This window comes from Rissa tridactyla, chromosome 15 (genome assembly GCF_028500815.1).
Source record: "Rissa tridactyla isolate bRisTri1 chromosome 15, bRisTri1.patW.cur.20221130, whole genome shotgun sequence".
Classification (NCBI taxonomy): Eukaryota; Metazoa; Chordata; class Aves; order Charadriiformes; family Laridae; genus Rissa; species Rissa tridactyla.
The window spans coordinates 7052465-7077557 of record NC_071480.1 but is presented as its reverse complement, the minus strand read 5'-3'; the positions used below and the strand labels follow the sequence as shown (position 1 = coordinate 7077557).

Here is a 25093-nt window from a genome sequence, read left to right as displayed (position 1 = left end):
AGTCTGGATTCAAGCAGTGTCAACCCATCCATAACTGGCCAGGAGATGAGAGGATTGAGAGGCAGGAGGAGAACTTGCTCCTAGAATGGGTCGCCTGGCTGTGGGAACTGAGCCCATTAGCCAAAGAAACTGGGCAGCCATCCCTTTCTTCTCAGTCTTACAGCGGCTGGACTGTGGTCTGGGGGATCAGCTGCTCCATCCGTGAGCGGCACCTGCAGACAGCAGAGTGTGGCTGAGCAGTTTGGTGCCATTCACTCAGACCCTGCTCGAGGGATCTGCAAGGGTGCCCAAGCTGAGGCCCCATGGGGCAGCTTCTCGCTCTCTACCCCCACCTCTTCCTAAATCCCAGAAACAAGAGAGACGACAAAGAGGAGAGACCTTTCCACAGACCGTCAGATGGGATCCTCTCTCTTTTCTCCAGTCAACACACACAGCGAAGAGTGGCAAGGACAGAGCACAGACAGCTCGATCCCTCAGCATCTCCAAAGCCAGCCAAGACTTGGCTGGGACCTGCTCTGCCTCATGGAGAGAGAGAACTGAAAGCAGAGACCCAAGGGAGTCGTTTCTCCTGATTGTTTTCTCTTTTACTGTGAGTGGAGCCTTGTCGCAGTTGTCAATGCTCAACAGAGTCCTGATCGTACTCCTTTCTAACTGAAAAATAAAAACCAAACACTAACCTCTTTCAACCTCAAGGGAGGTTTGAAAAGCACCTGGCAGAGACCCCTTCAAGCCATCCATGCGAGCCAGGCCCTGAAGGCACCCTGGGGAATCCCTCCTCTTCCTCCCTCATCTGCACAAGGTGCCCAGCCGGGACAAGCAGCACCTAACGGTCAGCCCTTGTGGGCTGTGTCTCGTGCCTACACAACTCAGCCCTGTCCAAACGGGGACAAGCTGTGCTGCTATGAGTCATGTTTCTGAACCAGTGCATTGCACCATGGCAGCTACGGTTGGCAATAGATGGCCAAAAGCCTCAGGTGCAGAAGAGAAGGATTCGGGAAACACGCTGTGCTGGCTTGACTAAGGGCTACATCCTTCCCTGCACTCTTCCCCTTCCTGCCCAGACTGTTTTTCTCCCCCAGGGGAGCAAACGCTATGTGCTTCTGTTCTAGAAGTACTGGTGACCCACCAGGTGTGATCAGGCACAGCCGCCACCCCAGCAGATGTATTTGCCAACTACGTTTACTGTCCTCCTCCCTCACTGAGCAGTCCCTCTGTTTTTTAAGACTGAAGTAACAAGAGGCAGGAAGTTGCATCACTCACTAAAGGTCACATTCCTTCCCCTTTTAGTCCAGATTTAGCACCAGTTTGAAGCCACAGGACTCAAGTGAATACTAGACAAGACAACCACAGCTTCTGGAGAGCAGAAGTGGGTTTTTCATTAAATAACCCAGTCTACTGCATGCCTGCTCTCTCCTGTCTGAAGTCCTATAGCTCTTTCTGGAAAAGGCACCTCCAAAATTTGGGGTCCCTAAATTGAGACTCGTAGACTACTGATCAACACCACAAGTAGCCTCAAGGGGATCTGAGGGACCATTTGCATTTTTGGGACGTTGCTTACAAGCTGCTTCACACGGGAGCCTGTTGGTCCGTGGGAAAACTGGAGGGCTGACAGGGCTAAAAGCAAAAACTAAGCCTGTCTCAGCTCTGGCAACACACCTTAGGACTAACTACCCACGGAGTCAGCAGCCCTAATTTTTCAAATCAGTGAACAGAAGTAGTCGTGGGATGTCCAACTTCGGGCATCCAAGACGGAAGAGCTGAGCATCCGAAGGTGAGAGCCCACGTATTCCCCAGAGGGCTCACGGAAAGCGAGATGGAGGCAGAGGGGAGCGGACTCATTAATCCGTTATGAGGAGGGAAAGGGGAGGGATGTGGGGAGGGAGGTGGGACAGGCAATCAAACTGTCCCCCAGAAAATAAAACCCAAAAGCAAAAAAAAAAACCCCGCCACCAAACAACACATTAGCAGATGTTATCAGTGGTACCACTACTTCTAAGAAACAGCGCGTCCTTACCAAAAAGATTTGCAAGAATGTTTGTGGCCGAGGACCTAAGGTACTCGCTACAGAGATGTGAGATCAGAGGTCAGCTCAATCCTGCAACATAAAGGTGGCAAACCTGGGTCACAGCGAATCAGCGGCATGGTGGGGGTGCATGGAGGTGGGGAGAGGGACGGGACCGCCGAGGGAGAAGGATGCAGGACGGGGCCGAGCCGCTGCGCTCAGCTCGCCCGGGAGCTTACCTGGCAGCAGCCCTGCCCCCCGACACCGCCTGCGAGGCCTGAAATGAAAAGCTGCTGATGCCGCGGTGAAGATTTGGCGGGGGGCGGGGGGAGGAGAGGAAAGTAAAGCCAGCAACAAAGCAAGACAAAAAAAAAAAAAAAAAAAATTTCACAAAGCTGCCTTCAAGAAATGCACAACAAAAATACAGAAGAGAAGAAAATAAAGGAGCAGTAGGAAAAACACGACTGCCAACGGCCCTCGGTGGGGAAGGCTGCTGAGAGCCGCCAAGGGATGCGATGCCCAGGCTGTCCTTCGGTTCTAGGTGCACTGTCCTGCCCTGGGACCACTCCAGGCAGAGGTGAGCAGCAATGCCTGGGAGGTCCCACATGCCCAGGAAAGGTCCATCGCCCCCTGGAGCCTGTTCTACAGTCCTGAGTACAACCCGCCTGTCCCACCGCTGCCCACACGTGTCCCCTCAGTGTCCCCAGGTGACAGCAGGTGCATTTGTTGGCACAGAGGAACCAGCCCAAGGCCCTGCAGGACTCCTGGCCCTGAAAACCCGAGCAGCGATTGCTCAGCTGGTGTGGATGGAGCTGTGGGTGCAAAAGGTTTGAATTTGCTTTGCTGCAGGTAGGTTTTTGCATTGGTGCGTCACAGGATCCTGAAAAGCAATTCCCCGTTCTCTCACATTCACTCAGTTCATTCCACCACCACCCTCCCCAGGTGACACTAACAGACCTGCTTAGCGTTTTACAGGTTGGGGGCTTCAGGCACGACAAAAAAATAACAAAAGGAAGAAAGCAAGCAACATCGTTCCTGATGCCACCAATGCAGAATAAACCCCATGCCAGAGGAAACCGGAGCTCATTTCTGTTGCTGACCCCAGAGCATGCAGCCCTTGCAGATCTTTGCTCCTGGCAGTGCTGTAAGGCAGGTGAAGGCCAAGATCTGAGGGCCGCTGGGAGCCCAGAAGCCAGGGGAGAAAGGGAAGACATCTCTTGTCTTGTTGGGAAAGTTGAGTTTGACACGGAAAGAACGGCTGCAGGTTTGGCTAGTGAAGGCAGCCTGCACGGAGCCCTGTGCACCACCTGAGTCTTTTGCAGGAACAGAGGGAGCATGTGTCAGAGCCAGGGCTCTGGATTTACGCTGCCTACCCCGATGTCCTGCTTACACCACAGAGACAAACCTCAGCCAGCCCAGTCGCTGGTGACACAGAGATGTTGCCCAAGGGCCACGAGGCAAGGCTTGCCAGCAGAAGCATGCCTGCCCCAGGGGCGAGGTGTGATCCCTCCATCCTTGCCTTCCCTGCTGCACTCAAGTTTCCACTTGGTCTGTGTCAGGCCTTTACACCACGCCGGTTGTGGTGGTACTTAGACCTTGGCATCACAGGCAAGGGGTGACAAATTTCCCCAAATCATTCCAGGAGGTGCACTGTTGGGTCCCACAGCCCTTGGGACACCAGTGGAGAGAACGACATCTCCCAGGCTTGTTGAGCCACCACTGGGAAATCAGTTCCCTGCAGGTCGCCCAAGAGGGAAGGGGTATGAGCTGCACAGGGAGCAGCCTGCCACGGGGCCTGCTTCTAGGGCAAAGCCCTTGCCTGTGGGGTTTGACATCTCCGGTTTAGCGTGGGCGCTGCATGCCCTTGGGCTGAAGGACTCCTCCTGCGCGTGGGCAGAGACTTCACACTGACAGCACAGGCTGGCTTTGGGTAGGGCTTTGCAGCTTGAGGTGCAAGGTTGGGGTTGATTTCCCTTGTATGGGCTGGGAAATCTTGAGCTAGAAAACTTGGTTTTGGTAACAGGACAGGCTCTTCCTTTTTTCCCCACGTAGGGCTCATGTTCAGGAGGAAACTTTACCAAAAATGGTGAGATGGACAATTCTCCATCTCTACCGCTGCAGGGCAAATTCCCACCACTTACAGCTGAGGAGCCAGCCCTGGGTAGGGACATCTCCAGCCTCAGCACCATCACAGTGACCTCTAAAGCTCCACACTCACTCACTTTGCTCCAGTATCTCTGAGCTATGCCCATGTCCTCGGTTTGGAGGCCATCCACAGGGTAAAGGGAGGGGAAGTAGCTAGAGATCAGACCCTCAACAGATGTAAATCAACGTGGTGCTAATGGGATCAGGGGAACTACACCAGCTTGCATCAGCTGGAAAGTTTGGTCTAAGCATCCAGAGAAGGAGCTCGAACAGCTCCAAAGGTACATAGGGCCACGGTGTCTCCATCTCCTAAATCGGCGTGACTTTATTTGCTCTCATGTCTTCCTGGGTGGGAGAGGTCTAGACCATAGTGCAATGTGGCATTGAGCCCAAAGCTACCAAGGCGGTTTGGGGAGAGAGAGGTCAGAAGACACCCAGCTTGCTTCAAGAGGATGCCAACCAGAAAGAAAAAGGAAACTCAACTTACCTTTGTTCTTCCTCGAGTTCTTCTTTGGTCATCATGGACTTGTACTGGTTTCCCCTCAGCTTTCCAGGACTGTATTTAAAAGAGAACGTCTCATCTGCAGCTGGAGAGTGGGAGAGGGAGAGACAAAGAGCAAGAGGTTGTGTGAGCCAGAGGCCTCCCGAGAGCAACGGTGAACAGCAGCGGGCTTGTTCCCTCCAGCTGTTTGCTGACCCCTGCTCCTGCACGCGCGCCCCAAACACTATGGCCACCCCAAAACACTCTTCCTCCGTCATCTCCAGTCTCCAGGAGTGCCGGGGAAGCTGTGTGGATTGCAGTGGAGAGCCAAGGTGCTGCTGGCCAGAGGACGGCGGGATTCCCAGCCACGGCTAGCCCTGGAAACAGTGAGGACTGCTGGGAGCGAGCAGCCCTGCTTGGAAGCAGATCCAAGTAAATCCTACAGCACGGGAACCATATGCTATCGCTGTCTTTGGAATCAAAGCCTCGCAGGCCCATCTTGGCTTATCAAGGCACGCTAATCCTGCCCTGATTAGCTCGCAGCATTCTCTGCTTCTCTCCAGACTTGCATTCCTCCTCCCTCCCTCCCTCCCTCTCCTCGTCCAGGGGCCCTTTTCCGTGCTTGGGGCTCAGGGACGGTGCCACAGGCAGAGCTGTCCCAGGCCACGCAGCCCAGCAGCTCTCCCGCAGCCCTTCGCAAAGCTTGTGAAAAGAGGAGGTGCCACACCAAAAATCGCGAGGCTGCAAACAGAGCTGAGCCAAGGCAGCCCCCGGAGCACCAACACAGCTGGGTCCAGGTCCCTCTGTCACCAGCCGACAGACCTGCAGGGGAGACCGAGGTTTCCTTCTCCAGGCCTGGGTGCCCTCCTGCCCGGCTCGCCAGCCTCAGCCTTCTGCTAATTAGAGCACCGAAGCTCACGGACTCTGAGCCAAAGCCGATCCTTTTCCAATCGGATTTTGTTCGAGCGCTGTTTGCTTTTAAAAAACCTCTCCCCTGCTTTATCTTCCTACAGATGGGAGAAAACAGCAGGAGTGGAGGTCGATCCAAAGGGCAGCCCAGGAAGAGCGGCTCCTTCGGGTAGTTGCCTTTATTGGTTATCTGTGGGCTGTTTATCTGTGAGCCTTTATCTCCCAAGGACTGCAGGACTCGGCTGCTTCATGTCGAGCATTGCTGTTTCCACAGCCACCCAGAAACATCTGCTGCTTCCACCAGCCCTCGGAGCCCTGGGGATACTTCTAAGGGGTCCACGAAAGGAAGATGTTATTGTATTATCTGCATGGTCCTGAAAAAATGGCACGTTATCCACAAACCAAATATCCAGAGTGATACCTTCTAGCACCAGCAAGACCCCCCCCAAAGTGGTGAAACTCCCCCGACTTCTGTGGCAGGAGAGAAAGCCCCGACTTGTACATAACCCATGGACTCATCACCTGTCCCCAGCCACCTGGGAAGCCCCTTCCAATCCTTACTGCTGCTATCGTGGGCACCACATTCATGAAAGTCTCTCCTCCTCCACCCACCCAAATAAAAAACACCCCCCAGCCTCTCTCCTCCCTCCCTCATGCCCAGAAGGATTCAACATCAGCAGCTTCCCTCTATTTTCCGGTCAATATTGCCCTCCCCGTGTCCAAGGTCAGCTGCTTGATTTAGCAATTTCTCCCAAGCTCACGTACGCCCTCAGCTGCTGCCAGAGCCCCCGCAGACCTTGGGGACCCCCATGCAAAAGGCAAGTCGGAGCCTCATTTTGTAGAGGGGGAAACCCGAGATCTCAAAAACAAGCTGTGCAAGGCTGGGCGGGCAGGTACGGGACTGAGCGTGCCGACCGCCGCAAGGTCACTGCCGTACGGAGCGTGCCTGGAGTGGTATTTGTGGGCTGGGAATTTAACAGAAACCTCCTCCCTGCAGATACCCGCATTTCCTCCCTTCACATCTCTGCGTCCCTGATCTTGGGGAGCTTCCCTGGGAAGTCCTGGTGGATTGCTGCTCAGTTACTGATCCCGAGTGTTTCTCTAATCCCAAAACAGCATCAGGGCTCCTGGAGGAACAAGGAGGCGAACCCTTTCCCTAGCACCTTCACAAGCGTCCAAACACAAGCACCCCGATGCTCTGCTCCTGCAGCCCCAAACATTCAGCTCGGCCATATCCCACCTCCCTCGGTGGGAAAACCCTCCGAACAGGCAGACAAACAAGTCTGGCCAGCTGGAAACAAGCAGTAATGCTGCGGCTTATCAGCCCCTCGGGTGGCCGTAAAAGTGCACAGAATGAAAATTCAGCTGGCGGCTGCTTTGGGAGATATTAAGAGAAAGAAAAAAAAAAAAAAAATCAAATAGGGTGTAACATCCTGTTTCTTACCCTGGTGCAGAGCAGGGGCCGTTTCGTTACCTTTGTGTAGCTCGCCTGTTTTCAAGGACAATTAAGATCGTTTCCCTCACGTGGTTTTCGGCCAAGTAAATTGAGATGTGGGATTTTGCCTGTCCCCAAAAGGGCAGTTTAATTGCCACCCTGCCAGAAAAGAATAAGGGAAGAGGGAGGCGAGGAGGCTACCCATCCATCTGCCTGCCCACGTGTTGTGGTTAGAAAGGAGCCGGCGTGAGGCTTTGGAAACCACTGGCTGTTTCCTGAGCTCAGGAACTTTCTTTGCAGACCGAAAACAAACTTCAGGAAACACATGGAAAAAGAGGAGGCCGAGTTTTCACATGGACAGCGAAAACACTACAGAAATATGAGGTGACCTACTTACACAGAGCCTCCGTGAGTTCATATTAAAGAAAACATTTGTCTTTCATCTCTCTGCCCTCGCGCTGCCAGCGCTGGGCTCGCGGGGTGAAAGCGGCCCCTCGAGCTCATCTCTGCTCCGAAGATGCTCGCTCTGCACACGCAAGTACCTGCCTCCTCCTTACCAGCTCCCCGCGGCGGGGAGAAGGCTGCTCTGCCGGTTTTGGCTACCGCAGCAGCATCCCGGGCTAGTGACAGGCCGCCTGCAGGATCCCCAGGTGCCCAAGGGGAACCTCTGCTCGCAGGCGGGCTGGGCAGCAGCTCAGCGGCTTGAGACGGGCCAGGACGAAGCGATGCGCAGGAGAAATGAAGGAAGGAGGGAGGTTTCTCCCCAGCAAAGCCAGGGCACCACTGTTATTCCCAGCTGCACGCCATTCGCCTCCTCGTCACCAAGCTGAGCCATCCCTTTACCCAGTCCCATTAAAACACCTCAAAAATGGTGTAAATAATTCAGGAGAGGAGTCAGGAGGTGATTAAGGAGGATGCTGGGCTAGCAGCGACCCATGGGCTGTCATCTCCACCCGCTCCCGAGCCACAGCCACTGCGGGGTGATGCACAGCGGGGCCGGAGCAGCCCTGAAGCAGCTGAACGGAAGGAGGCAGACCCTGGCACAGCAGCGTTACTGAGCACCCATTTGGGAGGATACATCCATCATTCCTCAAGCCTCTCCCGCAGGGTCACATCCCCCATCACCAGTGCTGCGAGGAAGCCTAACCGGGTGGAATAAGTGTCTTTTGGGAACCCCGTCTCCAAAGGCGCTTCCCCCACCTTGTGGTTGTGGCACCAGGATTAAAGTTTGATTCTCTGTGGCATTAGGCGTAATCCTCCCGAGCCAGGGGATTGCTACACAGCGCCTTAAAAAGGGCAAGCGGAAAGTGGGGCAGGGAAGGGGGAACACCTCAAACCCTCCTGCTACCCCGGCTGCCCCCGGCCACCCCAGGCAGGGGATCCTGGGGACATCCCAGCATCGCCAGGGTTCCCCAGGAGAGCGGAGTCCCCTTCGGACACACACTCTTGCTTGGCACCATCTGTTTCATTTTCTTACGAGCGCAGCAGTTGTCACCCCAATTAGTCAATTAATCATTTTCCAATCAACTAATTGGCTAATCAGTTAAACACGGCTCTGACTAAAGCCCCTGGAGATCGTCCTGGATGTGAGCAAGGAGCTTTTGGGGCTACCCCGTGGCAAACAGCCCAAGGGCATCTCGGGAAGCAAACAGGGGCTACTGCCGGGGCAGGAATTTCCTCCGCGTTTCCCGGAGAAAGGAGAAGACCATCCCCAAGCGCTCGGGGATTCAGACCCATCTGTACCCTCCCCGCAGGGTGCTGGCACTCACCATCCTCATCCTCCGGCTCTCTCACCACCAGCTTCTCGTTTTCTGAGTCCGGATCTTCCTCCTGGAGGAGTTAAAAACAGAGGAGAAGGTGCTGTGCTAAATAACTCCTGCTTGGCCAGGGCTCCAGAGCCCACGGGGCAGAGACTGGAGCTCCCAAGTCAAGGGCTGGACACTTCTTCCCTGTCTCCTTCATAGAACAGGCCAAAAGGATACTCACTGACGAGCGAGGTTCGTTAGTCTGCTTTCCTCTTGCTAGTCAGTGGGGGGAAATCGGCCTCGTTTACGGCACTCCCCCCGCAAAGGCTGCAAAATGCAAGTGCCTCCTCCTAATCGAGGGGATATTAAGGTTTTTAAGAAGGACCTGTTATCCCAATGTCCCCAGGCACAGCCTTGTGCCTGAGCACCCTCCTGGGCTGGCACCCTCTGCCAGCACCCCCCCACCCAGCCCAGGGATGTGCAGGGGACGGAGCCGTGACCCACGGGGACCTCTGCGTGCCTCCAGGCCAGGCTTGGATGGACCATCTCAGCGCTGGGAAAAGGCAAGTCCCCAGCAAAAGCCACCTCGAAGCCGCGGGCCAAGCAGCTGCTCCGAAGCACAGGAGCACTAGCCAAACAGGACCAGTGGTCGAAGGCCACCCTGGGACCCCAGCGGGAGCCCTCCCATCCTCGCCTGGCAGCAACCCCTGGGGACACCGCTGGCTCCCGTGGACCCCTGGCCCCTCGCTCCTGCGAGCCGTGCCTGCCCACACCCACTGCGGCGGCAGGGCTGGTCTCTGGAGCACACACAGCAGCAGCAACAGCTTTATATTTTATATTTTACTTTTATCTTTTATAAAAGTGAAGCGATTGTGGAAGTTTTGGGGGTTGCCTCCTACAAGCTACAGCAAGCTTTATCAAGCCCAGATTCCTTCCCCTTGTGGTACACACAGCAGAAACTCATGCAAACAGCAAATGGGGAGGGAAAGGAGCGCTCCAGCATATGGACGTGCTGGAACGTGTCCAGAGAAGGGCCACGAGGATGATCCGAGGGCTGGAGCACCTCTCCTGTGAGGACAGACTGAGAGAGTTGGGGTTGTTCAGTCTGGAGAAAAGAAGGCTCCGAGGAGACCTTATAGTGACCTACCAGTATCTCAAGGGGGCCTACAGGAAAGCTGGGGAGGGACTTTTTAGGATGTCGGGTGATGGTAGGACTAGAGGGAATGGATTAAAACTAGAGATGGGTCGATTCAGATTGGACGTTAGGAAGAAGTTCTTCACCATGAGGGTGGTGAGACACCGGAACAGGCTGCCCAGAGAGGTGGTGGAAGCCCCATCCCTGGAAGTCTTTAAGGCCAGGCTGGACGGGGCTCTGAGCAACCTGATCTAGTGGGAGGTGTCCCTGCCCAGGGCAGGGGGCTTGGAACTAGATGATCTTTAAGGTCCCTTCCAACCCGAACCATTCTATGATTCTATAGGTCCGGAGAGGACAGGGACACACGGCAATGCTCCCGAGTACATGCCTTCCTCCCACAAAGCACAGCACCCAGGCTGCACACCCCTGTGAGCTGAGCCCAGAGGTCAGCAGCATCCTGGAACACGCATCCTCCTGCATCCCTCTCAGCCCCCTGCATCCCATTCCAAGTGATGGGGCTGGGGTGCAAAAGGCAAAGCACGCGGGAGAGAGGGGGAGGAGCACGGAGGGAGCCTGGCAGGCAGCCACGCTGTTGAGCACACGGGAAAAGTCGGGGTGAAGGAGACCTGAGGGAAATGAAGACAGTCCGAGAAGGACCCTGCGTGGAGCCAAGGCTTTGCAATGCATGGCTTTAGATAAACTCCCGGAGCGCGGTATGCAGCCCTGACCCAGAACTAGGTTAGTTTGTCATCGGGGAGGAATGCGCATTATTCACAGCCGTTTGGCTTCTTCTCACCACCCTGCTCTTGGAATCTCCAGAAGGACATGCTGCTGAGACCCCCACCCCCTGCAGCCACCACTATTTTGGGCCGTGCTTCCAAACATGGACACTTCCCACCGGACACCCGGGCTTCCCCCAGGCATGGCTGGGAGGGGGGCAGCACCCAAAGGAGCGGCCTCAGGGAGGGTGCAGGGAGGGGATGCTCAGCCCTGGCCTCAGGGACGCAGCCATGAGCCCAGGGCAGCAATTCCCGATCACATCCCTCTCTCCCTGTGAGCCGGGATGTCCCCAGGGAGACCCGACCCTCCAGGAGCTGGCACAAGAAGGGATATTTTAGCCTGTTCCCTGCCCAGGCGTTAGAAACTGAGCATTTCTGAGCATTTAACAATGGAAGCAAGTAGGAAATTCGGGTGCCAAACCTCCAAGAAAGGAAAATATCTGCGCTCCAACCCTGAGGAAGAAACATTTGATGGAAGCAGAGAGGGAGCAGCCGGGGATGCCAGGCTGGCGGGCGACAGCAACGTGCCGTGGCCGTGCTGGGAATCCCCCACTCGTGGCAGCCAGTAGCTCGCCGCAGCGTGACATTTTTCTGCTTGGATGGCTCAGAGGCAGATGCCAGCGCCTCCCTTCCCCCCGCGCTGCGGCCCAGGCCTCGACATCCCCGTCTGTCCCCCTTGCCGGGGCTCAGCCATCGCTGTGCCACCCCCAGAGCCCCCCAGGCTACCTTAGCCTGACCCCCAAGAGGAGCCAGGCATCGCTCCCTGCACATCCAAGCGCACATTTGCAGCTGGAGCACTGTTTCTCTCTGCTTTAAATGGACCAAGCCACTAAAAGCCCAACCAACCCCCCCTAGGGGAGCACAGCGGGCAAGTTTTGCCCCCTCCATGGCCACTGCTACCCCGGGATGGTGTCCCACCCATGCAGGGACACCAGAACCCCATTGTGCCACCCTCCCCAGGCCGGCGCTCTGTCCCACGCACCTCTGCCTTGCTGGAAAGTGCTGCATGGCCGCATCCGCCCTCCGCTTGTCCCGTGTGCCCGAGGCTGGACCCGGGTGAGGCACCCAAAGGTGGTATCTGGAAAGAGACAAAAAGCTTTGACACAAACACCCCCGAGCCCTCCCCGTGCTTAACCGACCAGCCCCAGCAGCACCAGGACCCGTGGCCAAATCTCTGGATGTGGCCAGCAGCCTGCCTTGCCCCGTTGCCCAAGCCCACGCTGCCTCCGATCCCCGTGCCAAGCCGTGGTGTGGCTGCTGGAGTGAGGAACGCCAGAGACCTTCAACACCCAGCCTTGGAGCCAGGGTTTGGAGCTTGGGACCTGCCCTCCGCAGCAGCCCCATCCCACGGGACCGGGACGCTTGCACGGAGCCGTCGGTGAGGGGGAGCAGCTCGGCCAGTGCCAGGCTCAGCTGCCGGGTGTCCGCAGGGCTGGAGGCGGCTGCCCGTGACGCTGATGCAGCAGATCAGGGCTAACAGGAGGGGACAGGAGATGAAGGGCATGGTACACGCAGTTCGTTAACATTTGCAGGGTCTGCTCTGCCAGGTGCCTTCTCCATCACCGGGTAATACCCCCTTGAAACCCTCCTGTCCCCCCACTGCAATCACGGAGCTGGGGCTTCCCTGTCCTCTCAGCCCCACATGAGCTTTGAACACAGAATGGCCTCGACCCCCCCTGCCAAGCCTCCCTTCCCCTGCCCTCTCCCAGCCCAAATACTTCCCAGCTGATCCTTTCCCTGCTGCAGAGGAGGGTACGCGTGGGCAGGGAGCGGGGACATCGCGTCCATTGGCCTGGCAGCGAAATACCAGCGCCGGGCTGGGAGCAGCCTCCGGGCTGCTCTGAAAAACTGTCAGCAGGGACAAACCCCCCCTCCCCGAGCCTGGCTGTGCCCGCAGCCGCTGGACGGAGGGGAGAGCCCTCCCTGCATGGAGCATCCCGACACCCCCTGGGAGCCTGCCCCAAGTTTCAGGGCTCCTCAGCCCTCCTGAGGCCAGTTCCCCTCACAACCGAGGGGCAAGTGCAGCTGAGCCAGGGGCTGCCATGCCCGCGGGATGCTCTGCGAGAGCAGGGACACGTCCCGCAGCCAGAAAATGGAGGGGGAAGGTGTTGGAGAAACACTGGGAGATTTGACAGCTAAAGAGGACACCATGGCACCCCGGGCCCTGCTCTTCTATACGAAGCACAGCCCGGGGGCGGTACAGGGAGACTGTTTTGAGCGGTGGGGAATGAGGGAAGCCTGGACCAGGGCCAGATGGCAGCAGGAGCTGCTGGAGAAGCAGGGACTTGAGTGCTCCGGCCGCCACCCACGTCTCTCCGCAGTTGCACGCTGACCAAGAAAGCCTCCCCGCATTAAAAAAAAACAAAAAAAAAAAAAAAGAAAAGGGCGACAAGAAGCACTGCAGGGAGACTACGCACGTCATTATCCAGGAGCATCTGGAGGAGACTTGACACGAGCCGCCCAGGCCAGCTGCTGCAGCAAACAAAGATCGCATTGCCGCCGGCAGCGGGACGCGTTCGGCAGCAGCTGCCTGGCCCCGAGGAACGTGCCCCATGCTCCCTGCCTGCTCCTGCCTGCGGGCGGGACGGACCCAGCCCATGCTGTGACACATCCCGTGCCCGCTTATGGCTGAATCACATCTCGGCGCAGCTCGCCAGGGGCTCCGGAAAGCCCAGCGCCCGCCACCGCAGGGTTAAAATCCAACAAGTCGTTTACCTTAAATACCAATGCAGCAATACATCTGTCTCGGCTTCTGGCAGCTCTTGGCTTTAGAGCTGAAGCATTTGTTGGATCATCAGAAACACGCTTTTGCCCTTTAGCTTCCACTCCCCACAAGCGAAACGCCTGTGCGTGGAGCTGACTCCGGCAGCGGAGGCTTTGGACCGAAGTAGAAGCGGGGATAAGACCTCCAGGGACATTTTGGGCATGGGCAGCACCAACAACAGACGGAGCTGAGTCACTCAGGGGAAGACAGCTGAGACGCAGGAGCTTGGTGTTTTCCCCCCAAAATCCCCCCTCGTGGCTCTGCCACCACACGAGCCCTCTCCCAGCCCTACCGGAGATGGAGGCCGGGCTCCCCGTCACAGCATCATCTGGTTTTCAGTTCATTTCTGGCTATTTCCTCCCTGCTTCCTCCATCCCCGGTGCAAACCCCTCCGAGCAATGGGTTTCCCTTCTCAGAAGGGACGCCAGGAGGCCGTGGGGGTGGTGTGTCCCTCTGCCTCTGTCAAAGGGACAGCCCCGGCAACTACAGGCAGGATGGGGACAAATGAGTGCCCCATTCCAGCTCTGGGAAAAGGGAAGATCCCAGGCTGTGAAGCAGGGGGAGAAAACCGTCTTGGATTAAACTGCCGGGCCCTGCGTGTTGCCATTTATGGCTGCACTTTCTGCTCCAAGCCTGATGCAAGACATTGCAAGAGGGAAAGAAAGCAGACAGGAGAGAGCCAGCCAGAAAGAGAAAAGCCAGGAAGAAAAGGGGAAAGAAGGCGGCTTTTTTTTTAAAAAAAGGAATAAATAATAATGCTGGGCAGAGTTTAGCGAAGCAAAGCAGCTGCTATGTCGGCGGCTCCTTTTCACCCCGCTGCTGGGGGCTCTCCATCCTCCCGCCAGCCAGAGAAGCAGCTGCTACTGAAGGAGAGCAGTTTTCCTGCCCGCGGTGATGGTCCTGCCTGTCCTGGGGTGCCCGGCGGGGGACATGCCTTGTGCAGAGGCGGCGCTTCACAGGTCTGACCCCCCGCAAAGTGTGGGAAGCATCTGGTCCCACCAGTGCCCCCATCACTGCTGCGGGCAGATGAGCCACGGAGCGACCAGAGCCCCACCAAAGCTGCGGGGCCATCCAGCCCCCCCGCGAGGGGCCAGGCAGTGCCAGGTCTGACGAAAACACCGAGTCCCCGCTCAGCAGCGCCTGTCCCTGCAGACACCGTCACGCCCCGGTGCAGCACCCCCAGCATCGCGCCCAGCCAGCTCAGCCCCTGCTGTGCTCTGGCCTCTGGCAAGCGAACGCCACAGGCACCCGCACCGGGGCGTCTCTTGCTGCCATGGATGAGCCAGGCCGCATCCCGGGGCATGGAGCGGCGGGGGGGGGGCAAAGCCTGCCCTCAGCTGGGACGCTCACCCGGCTGCCATTCTCATGGGTGGGCACTTCAGAAGGCAACGAGTCCTCTGCACGCTGGCTCTGTGCGGGGTCCCGGGGCCGTAGCCAGCCCAGCCGGGACTGGGCGACCACCCGGTCCCGCTGGAGGGGACACAATGTAAAGCCCCCACGCCGCTGTGCCCCAACCCTATGGCTGGGATGCAGGGGAGAGACACACACACAAGGTCCCCAGCGGGTGACACACGTCCTGCCTCGCTTCCCAGTGTGCAGACACTGCAAGAGACGATGCATTCGTTAGCAGCACAGACTGCTCCGGGTGAGAGCCGGGCACAGCCGAGCGGTTACGGGTCCGGCAGGAAAGCTCCGCATCCCGCTGGCGGGGGCCCGTGCCGCTGCCAAGGCTGCGACGAGGAGTAGCCCATCATCGCATCCCTCCCCGCCGCGCTGCGGGACGGCAGAGCTCCTGTCCCAGCCCTGCCGCAGCCTGCACAGTTGCCAATTAAAGCCAGGCTAATTAGACACCCTCTCCCCTCCGGCACGGGGAAGGCAGACAGGAGGTATTGGAGGGGGAGATGCTGACTTCTGAAATTTAAAGAGGGTCTCTGCTGGGAGCTGGGTGGTTTCTGCTTCTGCTGCCTGGTGTGTCTGGGGGTGTTGGGAGCCCTGGGAAGGCACAGATGGGGGTGGGGGCACAGGGAAAAGGCGTCCGGAGCTTTGCAGAAGAGGCAGGTAACATCCCCTTTGTGCCGTTGCTATCCCAGTGACAGCACAACGTCCTGGACAGGCAGCGTTTGCATGACTTTCCCTGGCCAGGACGAGCTGGGCACCTCTGAGCGTGAGGTCCCCCCTTGCCAGCTCACCGCCAGAGCTGTCCCCTCTCTCCCTGCTGTCACCCGCTTGACCTGGCTCTGTCTGAAGCCACCAGCTGCGGTTAACCCTTGGCAAACCAGCCAAGCTGCCATGCCTGGCAGAGAGCCTGGCGCTGCCCGCTCGCCCTCCCCATCTCCAAAGCGTCCTGGCCAGGAGGGCATCCCAGCGGTGGCTCCGGACCACCACTGAAAACCCTGCCCTGTCGCTGCCATCTGCCATTTCCAGGCCAGAAATACCCGTTACAGAATTGGAGTTTTGTAACCAGTTCTGACAAGAGCAAGACTCGGCAGCCCAGCAACGCTGCAGTTCCCACCCAACAGCTTTTCATTAGGGGATCGCTTTGACAGCACCGCCTCATCCGGTAACGAGCTGGAATGGGGATGAGAACAGACAGCGACACACTAATTAACTTTTTTTGAGTGATGGGAGCCAGCAGAGACAAGGGGAACCACTACCAGCAGTTAATGGCGACAAGGACTCCTGGGCTCCTTGCCCTGCTCTGCCACTGCTTCATTTTATAGCCGTGGGCACGGTGCTGCGACGGTCCGTTCCTCCCAGAGAGGGGCAGGGAAGCCTGGACCCACATGGATTAAAATCGCCGGATGAGCCACGCAGCTGCCCCAGCTCAGGGTGCTTGGCAGACACTGGTTTCCATGGGCAAGGAGAAGGGAAGGAAGGAGGCAGGGGTGCGCACAGCTCCAGCCGGCCATTAAACACACCGAGGCTGCTCTCCCCGCGCGGGTTCGTCCATCAGCATTTTGGTTGAGTGGTTAATGGCTGCAGCGAATCTGGACCAGCCCGGTGCAGTACGTGCTGAGCAAATGGGAGGGGAAAAAAAAAAAATATGGAAAGAAAGCTCTCCGAGTGCAAGCACAGCCCTGGGCTCGCAAGGTACGGCGTCGGCCAAGAAGCCCTGAGCCTGCAGCAGCCCCGACGCTGCCGGGAGCCCGCAGCCGGGTGGATGGCACTTGGGAGCCTCGTCTGCTGAGTCACATCAGGGGACCGCAGCCCGCAGCCGAGCCAAGACGGGTTTGATCGGGCACGTTTCTATCAGCAGCCACCTGCAGAGCACTCCCTGCTCTTCCCAAGGCCAGTCCCATCCCTGCCGGTAACATCTGCTGCGCCTCGGCCTAAGCAGCGCTGGAGGAGGATGATGGAGCAACTTTGAGGATATTTGCAGGGAGCATCTCGCAAAAACGGGGAACCCAGGGGAGAATCTGCAGAGCTGTGGATGGTCTCTCCAGCTCTGCCCGCAACATGGGCCCCCGGGCACTGCTCCCCTCTCGCATGTGTGCGGCGCCGGCTGGAAAGGCACGTACTCCCTCCGCCGTGCCACCCAGCACCACGGGACCGCCAGGCTCGGCCAGCGCTGAGTGGTCCTGGCAGCCACGAGATCACGCGCGGGCCAGCGCTCCCAAACACTTACTCAGCAGCGAGAAGCATCCCTCCCCCTTCCCACTGCTCTCCACCACCACCCAGGTCGCAGCCACCGCCTGCTCCCCGTCCTTCCCCACGAGATGCTGCTCAGGTCCAGGGCTACTTGCCCTGCCTTGTTCCTACAGTGAGATAGGCATTTCCCAGGAGGAAAAACTGGCCAGGACCCTACTCAGCTCCAGCATCCCCTTTGCTCTGCTGTGAGAGGGGCCGAGGGCAGCGTAGCAGAGACCCCAGTCCCACGGGACCCAGCCAGGCTTCTGGAGGACCCTGTGCCTTGAGTTTGCTCACCTCCAGGTATGCAAAACCCTGTTATCACACCTGTGCCAAGTGGGGATAAAGGAGCCGAGCCCGTCTCTGAAGGCGATAAGCATTGCAGCCGTGCCTGCCCGAAGAAATCAGGGCTGGAGGGAGGGGGAACATTCCCAACACAACTCAAGCAAGCAAGACAGAGGAACCCATGAGCTCTGGCAGCACTGGATACGGCCATCTGTCCTGACGGGGTGCTGCACTTCATCAGAGAGCGCCTGGGTGCACCCCAGGCCCCACAGCAGCTCCAGCTGGGTGGCCAGCTTTGCTGCTGAGCTAGCCCAGCCGGGACCCAGCCAGCTAACGGCAGCCCAAGGGCACTCCAGCTTGACAAGGAGCCTGGTGCTCAAAGGCAGCAATAAATCACACGGCAGAGGGACAGATGTGGCTTCCAGGACGCTGGGAGGAGGGCGGGGACAGCTTCAGAGCTGTACCCATGGCCAAGGGCTACCGGGAAAGGGAGAGGGAGAGCTCCGAGGCTCAGAAGTGACAAGGGGAGGTGAGGAAGAGCACAGGGAGGCAGACTCACATCCCAGCCCTGAGAGCCGGTCAGAGCATCACGGTACAGATGGGGGTGCGCAACCCCCTGGGACTTGCCCAAGGCCGTCCAGTGAGTCAGTGGCAATGCTTTCCAAGGCGAGGGCTGTGTGCGCACTGCCCGGCAGCCTGGATACGGTCGCTGAGGATTACAAATGCTGCTAATAATAACTAGCAGACGCCTGGGCCCCAGGCCTGCGCTCCCCAGCCGAAACACGTTGCCTGCACACGGACGACGCAGCGCTCCTGGGCTTCTGAGCCGCCCCATTACTCACTTCCCCCCATCGGGACAAGGGGCCGCCCTGGGCAAAAACCACCAGCGCCGTGAGTTCAGGCGCCTTGGGTTGTCACCAAGTCCCATCCAAGCCAGGCAAGAGCAGAGCAAGCTCTTTCCATGGAGGCTGGGTCGCCCTTTTATTTTTAAACAAGATCCGGTGCTGGAGGAGGATTTACCAGGCTTTTATAGGCATCACTCCCCCCTCCTGCCCCCCCCAGTTCAGCCAGGGGTCAGACCTTGGGGCCAGCGTCCTGCTGGGGTTGGAAGGGAGGGGGAAGCCTAAGGGACAGCGTAAGGGAACCGGGCGCTGGCGAGGGGACAGCTTGCGGCAACCTACAGAAAGAGGATGCAGACGGGAAGAATAAACACACACACACACACCCCAGCACCTGGATTAGCTCTTGGAAGAAGGAAAAGACTCCCAGGGGCTGGATGTGCAGACAGAAGCTCACACCGACATACGCTTCTCTTCCCTTAAGTCTTCACTATTTTGATTATTTTTAAGTGTGTACCTTGGGGGGCGGTGGTGGAAAGGAGACAGAAACACCCTCCCCACCGTTGCCACCCTCGGGGACAACGGGCTTGTCCCCAGCCGAGGGCAAACCCCGTCTTTTGCCGGCACCTCCCTTGTTTTAGAGGGAAAACCCGGGCGCTGCGCTCCTTCCCCGCCACCCGCCGGCACCAGCCCCTCCCGCGGGGCCGGAGGCAATTGGGAAGGGAGGCTGCCGGTGGGGGGGGACGACGACACCGGCTGCGGGGACCCCAGCGGTCCCGGGGGATGGGGAGAGGGTCGGCAGGGAGCCGGCCTTACCTTGTTCTCGGCGTCCTCACGGTTCCCGGGCTCCTGGGGCTCGGCGGGGGGCGGCCGGGGGATGCTCTCGGCGGGGGGCGGCCGGGGGATGCTCTCGGCGGGGGGCGGCCGGGGGATGCTCTCGGCGGGGGGCGGCCGGGGGATGCTCTCGGCGGGGGGCGGCCGGGGGATGCTCTCGGCCGCCGCGGGGCTGGGCTCGCCCGCCGGGCCCGGCTCGGCCACCGCCTCCCGCTGCTCGCCAGCCGCCTCCTTCCCCTCCTCGCCCGCCCCGACCTCCTCCACCGGCACCCGGGCCCCCTCGTCCTCCGGCCCCTCGGCCGCCTCCGGTCCCGCTTCCTCCGGCGCCGCCGCCGCTTCGCCGCCGGGGCCGCCCTCCCGGGCCGGCTCAGCCGCTGCCGGCTCCGCCGCCCGCTCCCCCTCGCCTCCCCGCAGCCTGACGAAGACGGAGGCGAGGACGATGGCCAGGACGGTGAAGAGCAGCGGGACGGCCAGGTACAAGTCCACGGCCACGTCCATCCTCGCCCTGCTGCCGGAGCACCGGCCCGACCCCGACTGCGCGGCCGCGGAGGGTGCGCGGCCAAGCCCGCTCGGCCTGCGGCGGGGCTGGGCAGGCTCTCAGCCGGCTTTACCCGGCGTCATCTGCCTGGGCCCTGCCCACAGCCCCGGCCCCCCCCCTCTCCCCGGCCTCGGCACCCCCCTCCCGCACGGAGCCATCAGCCGGAGCGGTCCCCCCCCTCCCCGGCCCGTCGGGGACGCACACCCGCACCCACGGGTGGGATTTGGGCGGGGGGGGGGACCGGGCGAGGAAGGCTGGGGCTGCAAACAGCGTCTGGCTTGGGACAGGAGGATCTTTCATTAGACACTGCCCTATATCCAAAAAGTCATTCCCAGACCATTCCACGCAGTCACTTGCATCATTCATAACTGTTTGACTTGGAAAGGGCTCTGTCTCCCGGGATGCTCGCTGTGGGCAGACGGGCACCCCCAGCTTGGCGAGCTCAGCACAACTGCAGGGAGCTCTGTGCAGGTTGGGGTGTCAGCTGGCCTCCATGTACCGCTTAACGAGCATTTGCACCTTGTTAGCCCTTGGCTGGGGAGCAGAGGAGCTGGCAGGGCAAGGGAAGGATGTCCCGACTCTCCCTCGGTGAGGAGCATCTGGCCATGCGTCTACGCCAAGCTTCAGAGCATCCCTCCACCCTCCCCAGGAGCTGCGGGCAATACTGGGGGCGTGTTTGTGCCAAAAACTGCTGTCGCACCCAGCAGGGAAGTGGGTGCTGAGCAGCAGGGCTCTGAGAGCCTTCCCCTGAGCGCCTTGTGCTGGGGTGTCGGAAAAACAGGAGGCTCAAAAACCAGGATGTGCCCAAAAGCAATCACGAGCTGGCAAGGAGACTGGCCAAGGGGTTGTCAGGTCCTTCCAGACGCTGCCACCAAGGATTTCCTGCCTCTTGAGACCGCTGGGAGGATTAGCCAACCTTTTTTTTTTTTTTTTTTTCTTCACAAAGCAGGCTGAAATTAGAAGGCCTAAGCTATTCCTGCTGGGGTAAAACCAGCACGGAGCTTTCTCCCAGCCGCAGGCGAGGGGAGCAGACATGGGAATCCGCCCCCAAAGTTTCCTCCAGGGAAAAGGCTTTAGAGATACCTCCTAGAGCAGAGATTTTTATTGACTGGCTAAAACTAAAACATGAACAAAGACAGGATTAAATCCCCAGGGTGGGAGGAAGGAAGCGAAGGCATGATCCTCACTGCGGTTTGTCTTTATTGGTAATCCTATCAGGCAGGCAATCGTTAGCGTATGGATAATTGTATTCTTAGTAACAACCAACCGTGGTACTTATCTTCCCTTCTCCTGCGTAGCTTTGCCTTTCCTGGGCCCCAATCATCAGAGCTGCTCTAGACCTCAGCCAAAACATCCAGAGATGGCAGCACTGTCTGGTTCAGCATCTTTTTTTGATGTATATTTGGCCCATTCTTCTCCCTCCCTGCCCAAATCCATTCTTGAGCTTGGCGAGGCTACTGGCTTCCCAAAGTTTGACTTGGTAGATGGAAGTAGTGGAAAAGCACGAGGGATGTAACAGCCAGGACTGCTCCACCAGATCAATACACAGGGGTATAAATAGGTCTGGAGTACAGCGAGACTGAAATCCGCTCTCAAGCAGCTTCTGGAAGACCCTTCCAGGGGCAGAGGGAGCAAAGAGCCTCTGCCAAAGGGTTTACGGCAGAGCCTGTCCAGCAGGACAGCGTGATGGCTGACGGGAGCCTGGCGCAGCCTCGGGTGTGCGATACGTTGTGGTATGTTTGGGAATCAGCAGTTAATCAGGTTTGCCTGTATTTCTTCTGTTTTTTAAGTAACCCTGGAGCTGAGCTGACCACCTGCAGCAGCCGCAAAGGCATCCTCCCAAATCCAGTGCATCACTTGCCTTCTGAGACCTCTCCTGAGCCCTGGGAATTGCTCACCGCGAGACAAGACCAGGGTGGGGAAACTCACAGGCCCGGGGCTTTGCTCCTGTGCTCACACGGACTGTGAGTTTTGGGGACAAAGAGGAATTTTGGACGAGACTGCCAGAAACTGGCCACTGTGGCCTGTTAGTAGCGTGACTTGGGGTGTTCTGGCCTCACACAGCGATTACACCATGCCCTCGATTACTGCTGACATCCAGGACATCTCCTGCTCTTTTTCCCTGGCACCGTGCATTTTCCATGGCTCCGTTGGAAGCCTGTTAGAGGCTGTTTGCCTGCGCAGGAATGCAGCGGCATGTGGCTTCCATTAACCCAGCGCAGAGATGGAGCATTTCAGCGAGTACCCTCCCAAGCCAAGCAGGATTTATCACCGCCTTAACAGAGGAGATGCGGGCCCTCACAGCTGCTTCCGAGATGGGGATCAGGGATGGGGAAACCAGGCAGGAGCTACAGCCAAAACGACCCTTCGCAGCTTGCAGCTAATCACCTGCAGTGATTCACTATCGCGTTGCTGGAACCTGCTGCGCTTGTAGGAGTCGTGAGAACTGGAAGGCTCAGACACCTCTGAAAAACAACACTCCTGGTCTCGAGAGCAACAGCCGGGAGCATCAAGGACACATCTGTGAGAACAACTGCTCTAGCTGAGCTAACGAGCTGGCAGGATCGTCAAGGGGGGCTCAGCTCCCCATGTCCAGGCCGGGGGTGAGAGCTAGACTCTCCTGCAGGGCATGATCTGGTGGGGATGATCCCCCAGGCAGAAACAAGCCCAGTGGGATGTCCTCTTGCCCCCTCCGTGGCTCTCCAGAGGCAGCTGGATGGAATAAAGTTGCCCTGACGCAGCAAGGCTCCCAGCGGGAGGGACAGAGGGTATCTGCATGGTTTCCCCCAGCAATTTAGAAGGCAAGATGAAAGCCCCTGGCTCCAGCACGCTCGGGGACAGGAGGGGATGGATTCCCACGCTCCCAGCCGGGGATCTCTGCCCCGCTCCTGCCCGCCTGCTCCGGCGGAGAGAAGCTGTCACAGCCCCTGCACAGAGACTCGGGGCAAGGGGGGCAGACCCTGCACAGAGACCCCTGGCAAGGGGGGGGGCTCGGGGAGGGCAATCCCACCCCCCCGGGGTGCCAGCCTTGCCCTGGGCTGCCCTCTCCCGGGAGGAGAAGGGCTCTGCACCAGCTGCGGCCGGGGAAGGAAGGGTCCGGCTGGGAAGCAGCTCCCCTTCCCCGCACAAAAGCTGCTTGTGCGGGGGCTGCCAGCTCCAGGCGGAGCGCAGGGGCTGGGTGACAGCTGGAGAGCTTTACCAACAAAGGGGGGATTCAGGGGAGCTGCGGTGACAACTGCTCCGGGAAGCAGCCCCCGCCACGGAAAATGCTGTGCTGCAAATCTGCCCGCAAGAGGGATTTAGCTGGGTTGGCTCCATGCAGCCCGGCGCTGCTCCCAGTGTAACGTGCTGGATGTCCCGGAGAGTCTTCTGGAGGCACAAAAAGACCCCATTTACCAGGCTGCACGCTCTTACCCTCTCCCCAGCACGCGAACAGTGCAGGCAGCGACTGTACTGAGGTCCTCTGCTTACACAGACACATCCCTCCCACCCAAAGGGCTGAAGCAAGCCCAGTTTCAACACCCAGCTCTCCTCCACAGCTGGAACCCGAGCAGGGGCCAGCAAGAGCCCGTGAAGCGAGGGGAGCAGGTTCTAGTAGGGAAAGCAGCAGCTGCTGGTTTGCACAGACCCTAGTGACTTCAGTCAGCGCCTGTTCCAGACAATTATGTTTCCAGGTTCTCCAAGAACCCATTTCCCCTCAAATAAAGCTTGAGCACAGGCCAGTCCTACGACTGGTCCGAACTCAGATCATCTCTGCAAGCTCCAGTCACGCTCCCAGTCACCGATAACGCTTTTTCGTTGCCAAGAACAGCAACGTCCTCTCTGCTTTGATGCCAGAAATGAGAAGCTACCTCAGGAAGCGTCACCGTACTTACCCTGTTCTTCAGCTGACATAGGCCCGGAGGTCACTAACCTCATCTGGCTGCTGTTCCTCATTTGCTGTTTGACGCCCGGCTGCGTGTCGGCTCTGATGCTGCAGCGATGCTCAGAGCGGGTTCCACTCACAGCGGCAGACTAACCACCGCAAGAAGAGTTCGGCTCACCAGGAGGTGTGAGCCAGCGCGAGGGTGGGGATGGCCGTGCCTCGCTCCAACTGAAAGGGATGATGCCACCAAAGAGCTCTCTTGCGGGTGCTTGTTTCTGTACCTTCTCCCTCAGCTGCCTTTACCAGCCCCTCTGCTAGCTAGGCCTCTGGTCTCACCCGGGACAGCTGCTCTTCCATCACGGTAAAACCCATTTTCCAGTCTAATCCCTGAGCTCAGGCAGGCTCCCAGTTGTTGTTGATGGTCTTCAAAGTTTTGACCCAGCTGTGCCATTGGCCTTGCCCTTCAAGGCAAACAGATAGGAGCCGACAGTCCTAACAGCGAACCAAAAGCTCACGGATACTGGCAGCCAGTCCACTCCTGACTGGAGAACAGCTGAGAAAAGATGCAGCCTTGCGTCTAAACAAAGCAGCGCTGCAGCAGGAAAGCAATCCTGAAATTCTCCTCCAGCCCCGGTGCGCCTTCCCTGCCAGCACAGCCGGGACACGGCTGGGCCAGCTGCTGCTCCTCCAGCTGCCTTCCCTCTCCTTCTCCGTCAGGCTGCACAGCCGCCCGCCGCGGTGGCAGCCCCTCTTTCAGGCCCTGCTGTTGAAGGAGAGGACACACAATGGTTACAGCATCACGTACAGGGGGGAGCCACCACCTCTCACACCAGAAGGGACATGGAACGATCATTTCCTTTTGAACACGTTTCCAGTCAGCTCTACCTGCCTCAATTTACGCTTCTCCACAAACAGGGGAGGTGCAGCCCCACAGAAGAATCTTTACATGCCGTGAAAAAAAGCTGAGACTCTGCAAGCATATTAGTTTAATCCCAAACCAGTTTTAAAACACGTAGCTACTTAGTGCCGTGGCTAACACTTGAGTAGGAATGCAGCCCTGTTCCCTTTGTGACTTGCTTTCTAACTGCCACAAAAGAAATACCAGTAGTTATTTGCTTTTACATCAAACTGGAGGAAAGGCGCAAGAACATCAGCAAGGGTGCAGCACAGACAATCCAACCGGCACATTCCCACTCGGGCGACATTGTCCCGTTGGCTCCCGCTAGCTATCGAAAAAAAATCCTCCCTCTTGAAACGAGGTATTAGGTTGCAATTGTCACAAAAGGGAAGACAGGTAGATAAATCAGAAGAATAAAAATAAATCAAGTCCAGATTGCAAGGCCACAGTGGCACTGAAGGAGGTACCAGCAGCACCTGCAAGTCAGGAAGAATAATGGGAGCACACAAAATCCCCTCTCTCGGGAACAAAAAGCAGAAGGAAATATGTTATAAAAGCATTTCTACAATGGGTCTACGTTGCTTTCAGCCACCGCAGCTCATACCGTTTTCTGGAACTGGGTCTTGTTAAATGCCAAGCACCGACGCGCCCAGAGCACCCACGCGGGGAGCAGGGGCTCGTTTGCTAATTGTGGCTGCCTGGCTGCATGGAGCCAGCCAGCATCCAGCAAAGGATGTGAACAGGGCACCGGGAGAGACCTTCTGATGAGCAACTGGAAAGGAGAAAAAAATGTTTGGCTTTATAGGTGACGG

General features: G+C 58.3%; 1 protein-coding gene across 7 annotated transcripts in view; it reads right to left on the bottom strand.

Moving 5' to 3' along the window:
• The window catches only part of MXRA7 (matrix remodeling associated 7), a 30576-nt gene extending 10975 nt beyond the window's left edge, over positions 1-19601 (bottom strand). For 2 of the 7 annotated variants that reach the window (XM_054221692.1, XM_054221694.1), the window contains exons 1-4: positions 18963-19601; positions 11614-11709; positions 8742-8802; positions 4635-4734 (exon numbers count right to left, since the gene is read on the bottom strand). In XM_054221692.1, the coding sequence (XP_054077667.1) occupies positions 4635-4734; positions 8742-8802; positions 11614-11709; positions 18963-19478 (773 nt within the window). In that variant the 5' untranslated portion in view covers positions 19479-19601. Of the gene's footprint in view, positions 1-2014; positions 2096-4634; positions 4735-8741; positions 8803-11613; positions 11710-18962 lie in introns of all 7 variants that reach the window. The other 5 variants (XM_054221693.1, XM_054221698.1, XM_054221696.1 and 2 more) reach the window with 4 other exon arrangements.
• Positions 19602-25093: the final 5492 nt, after the last annotated feature.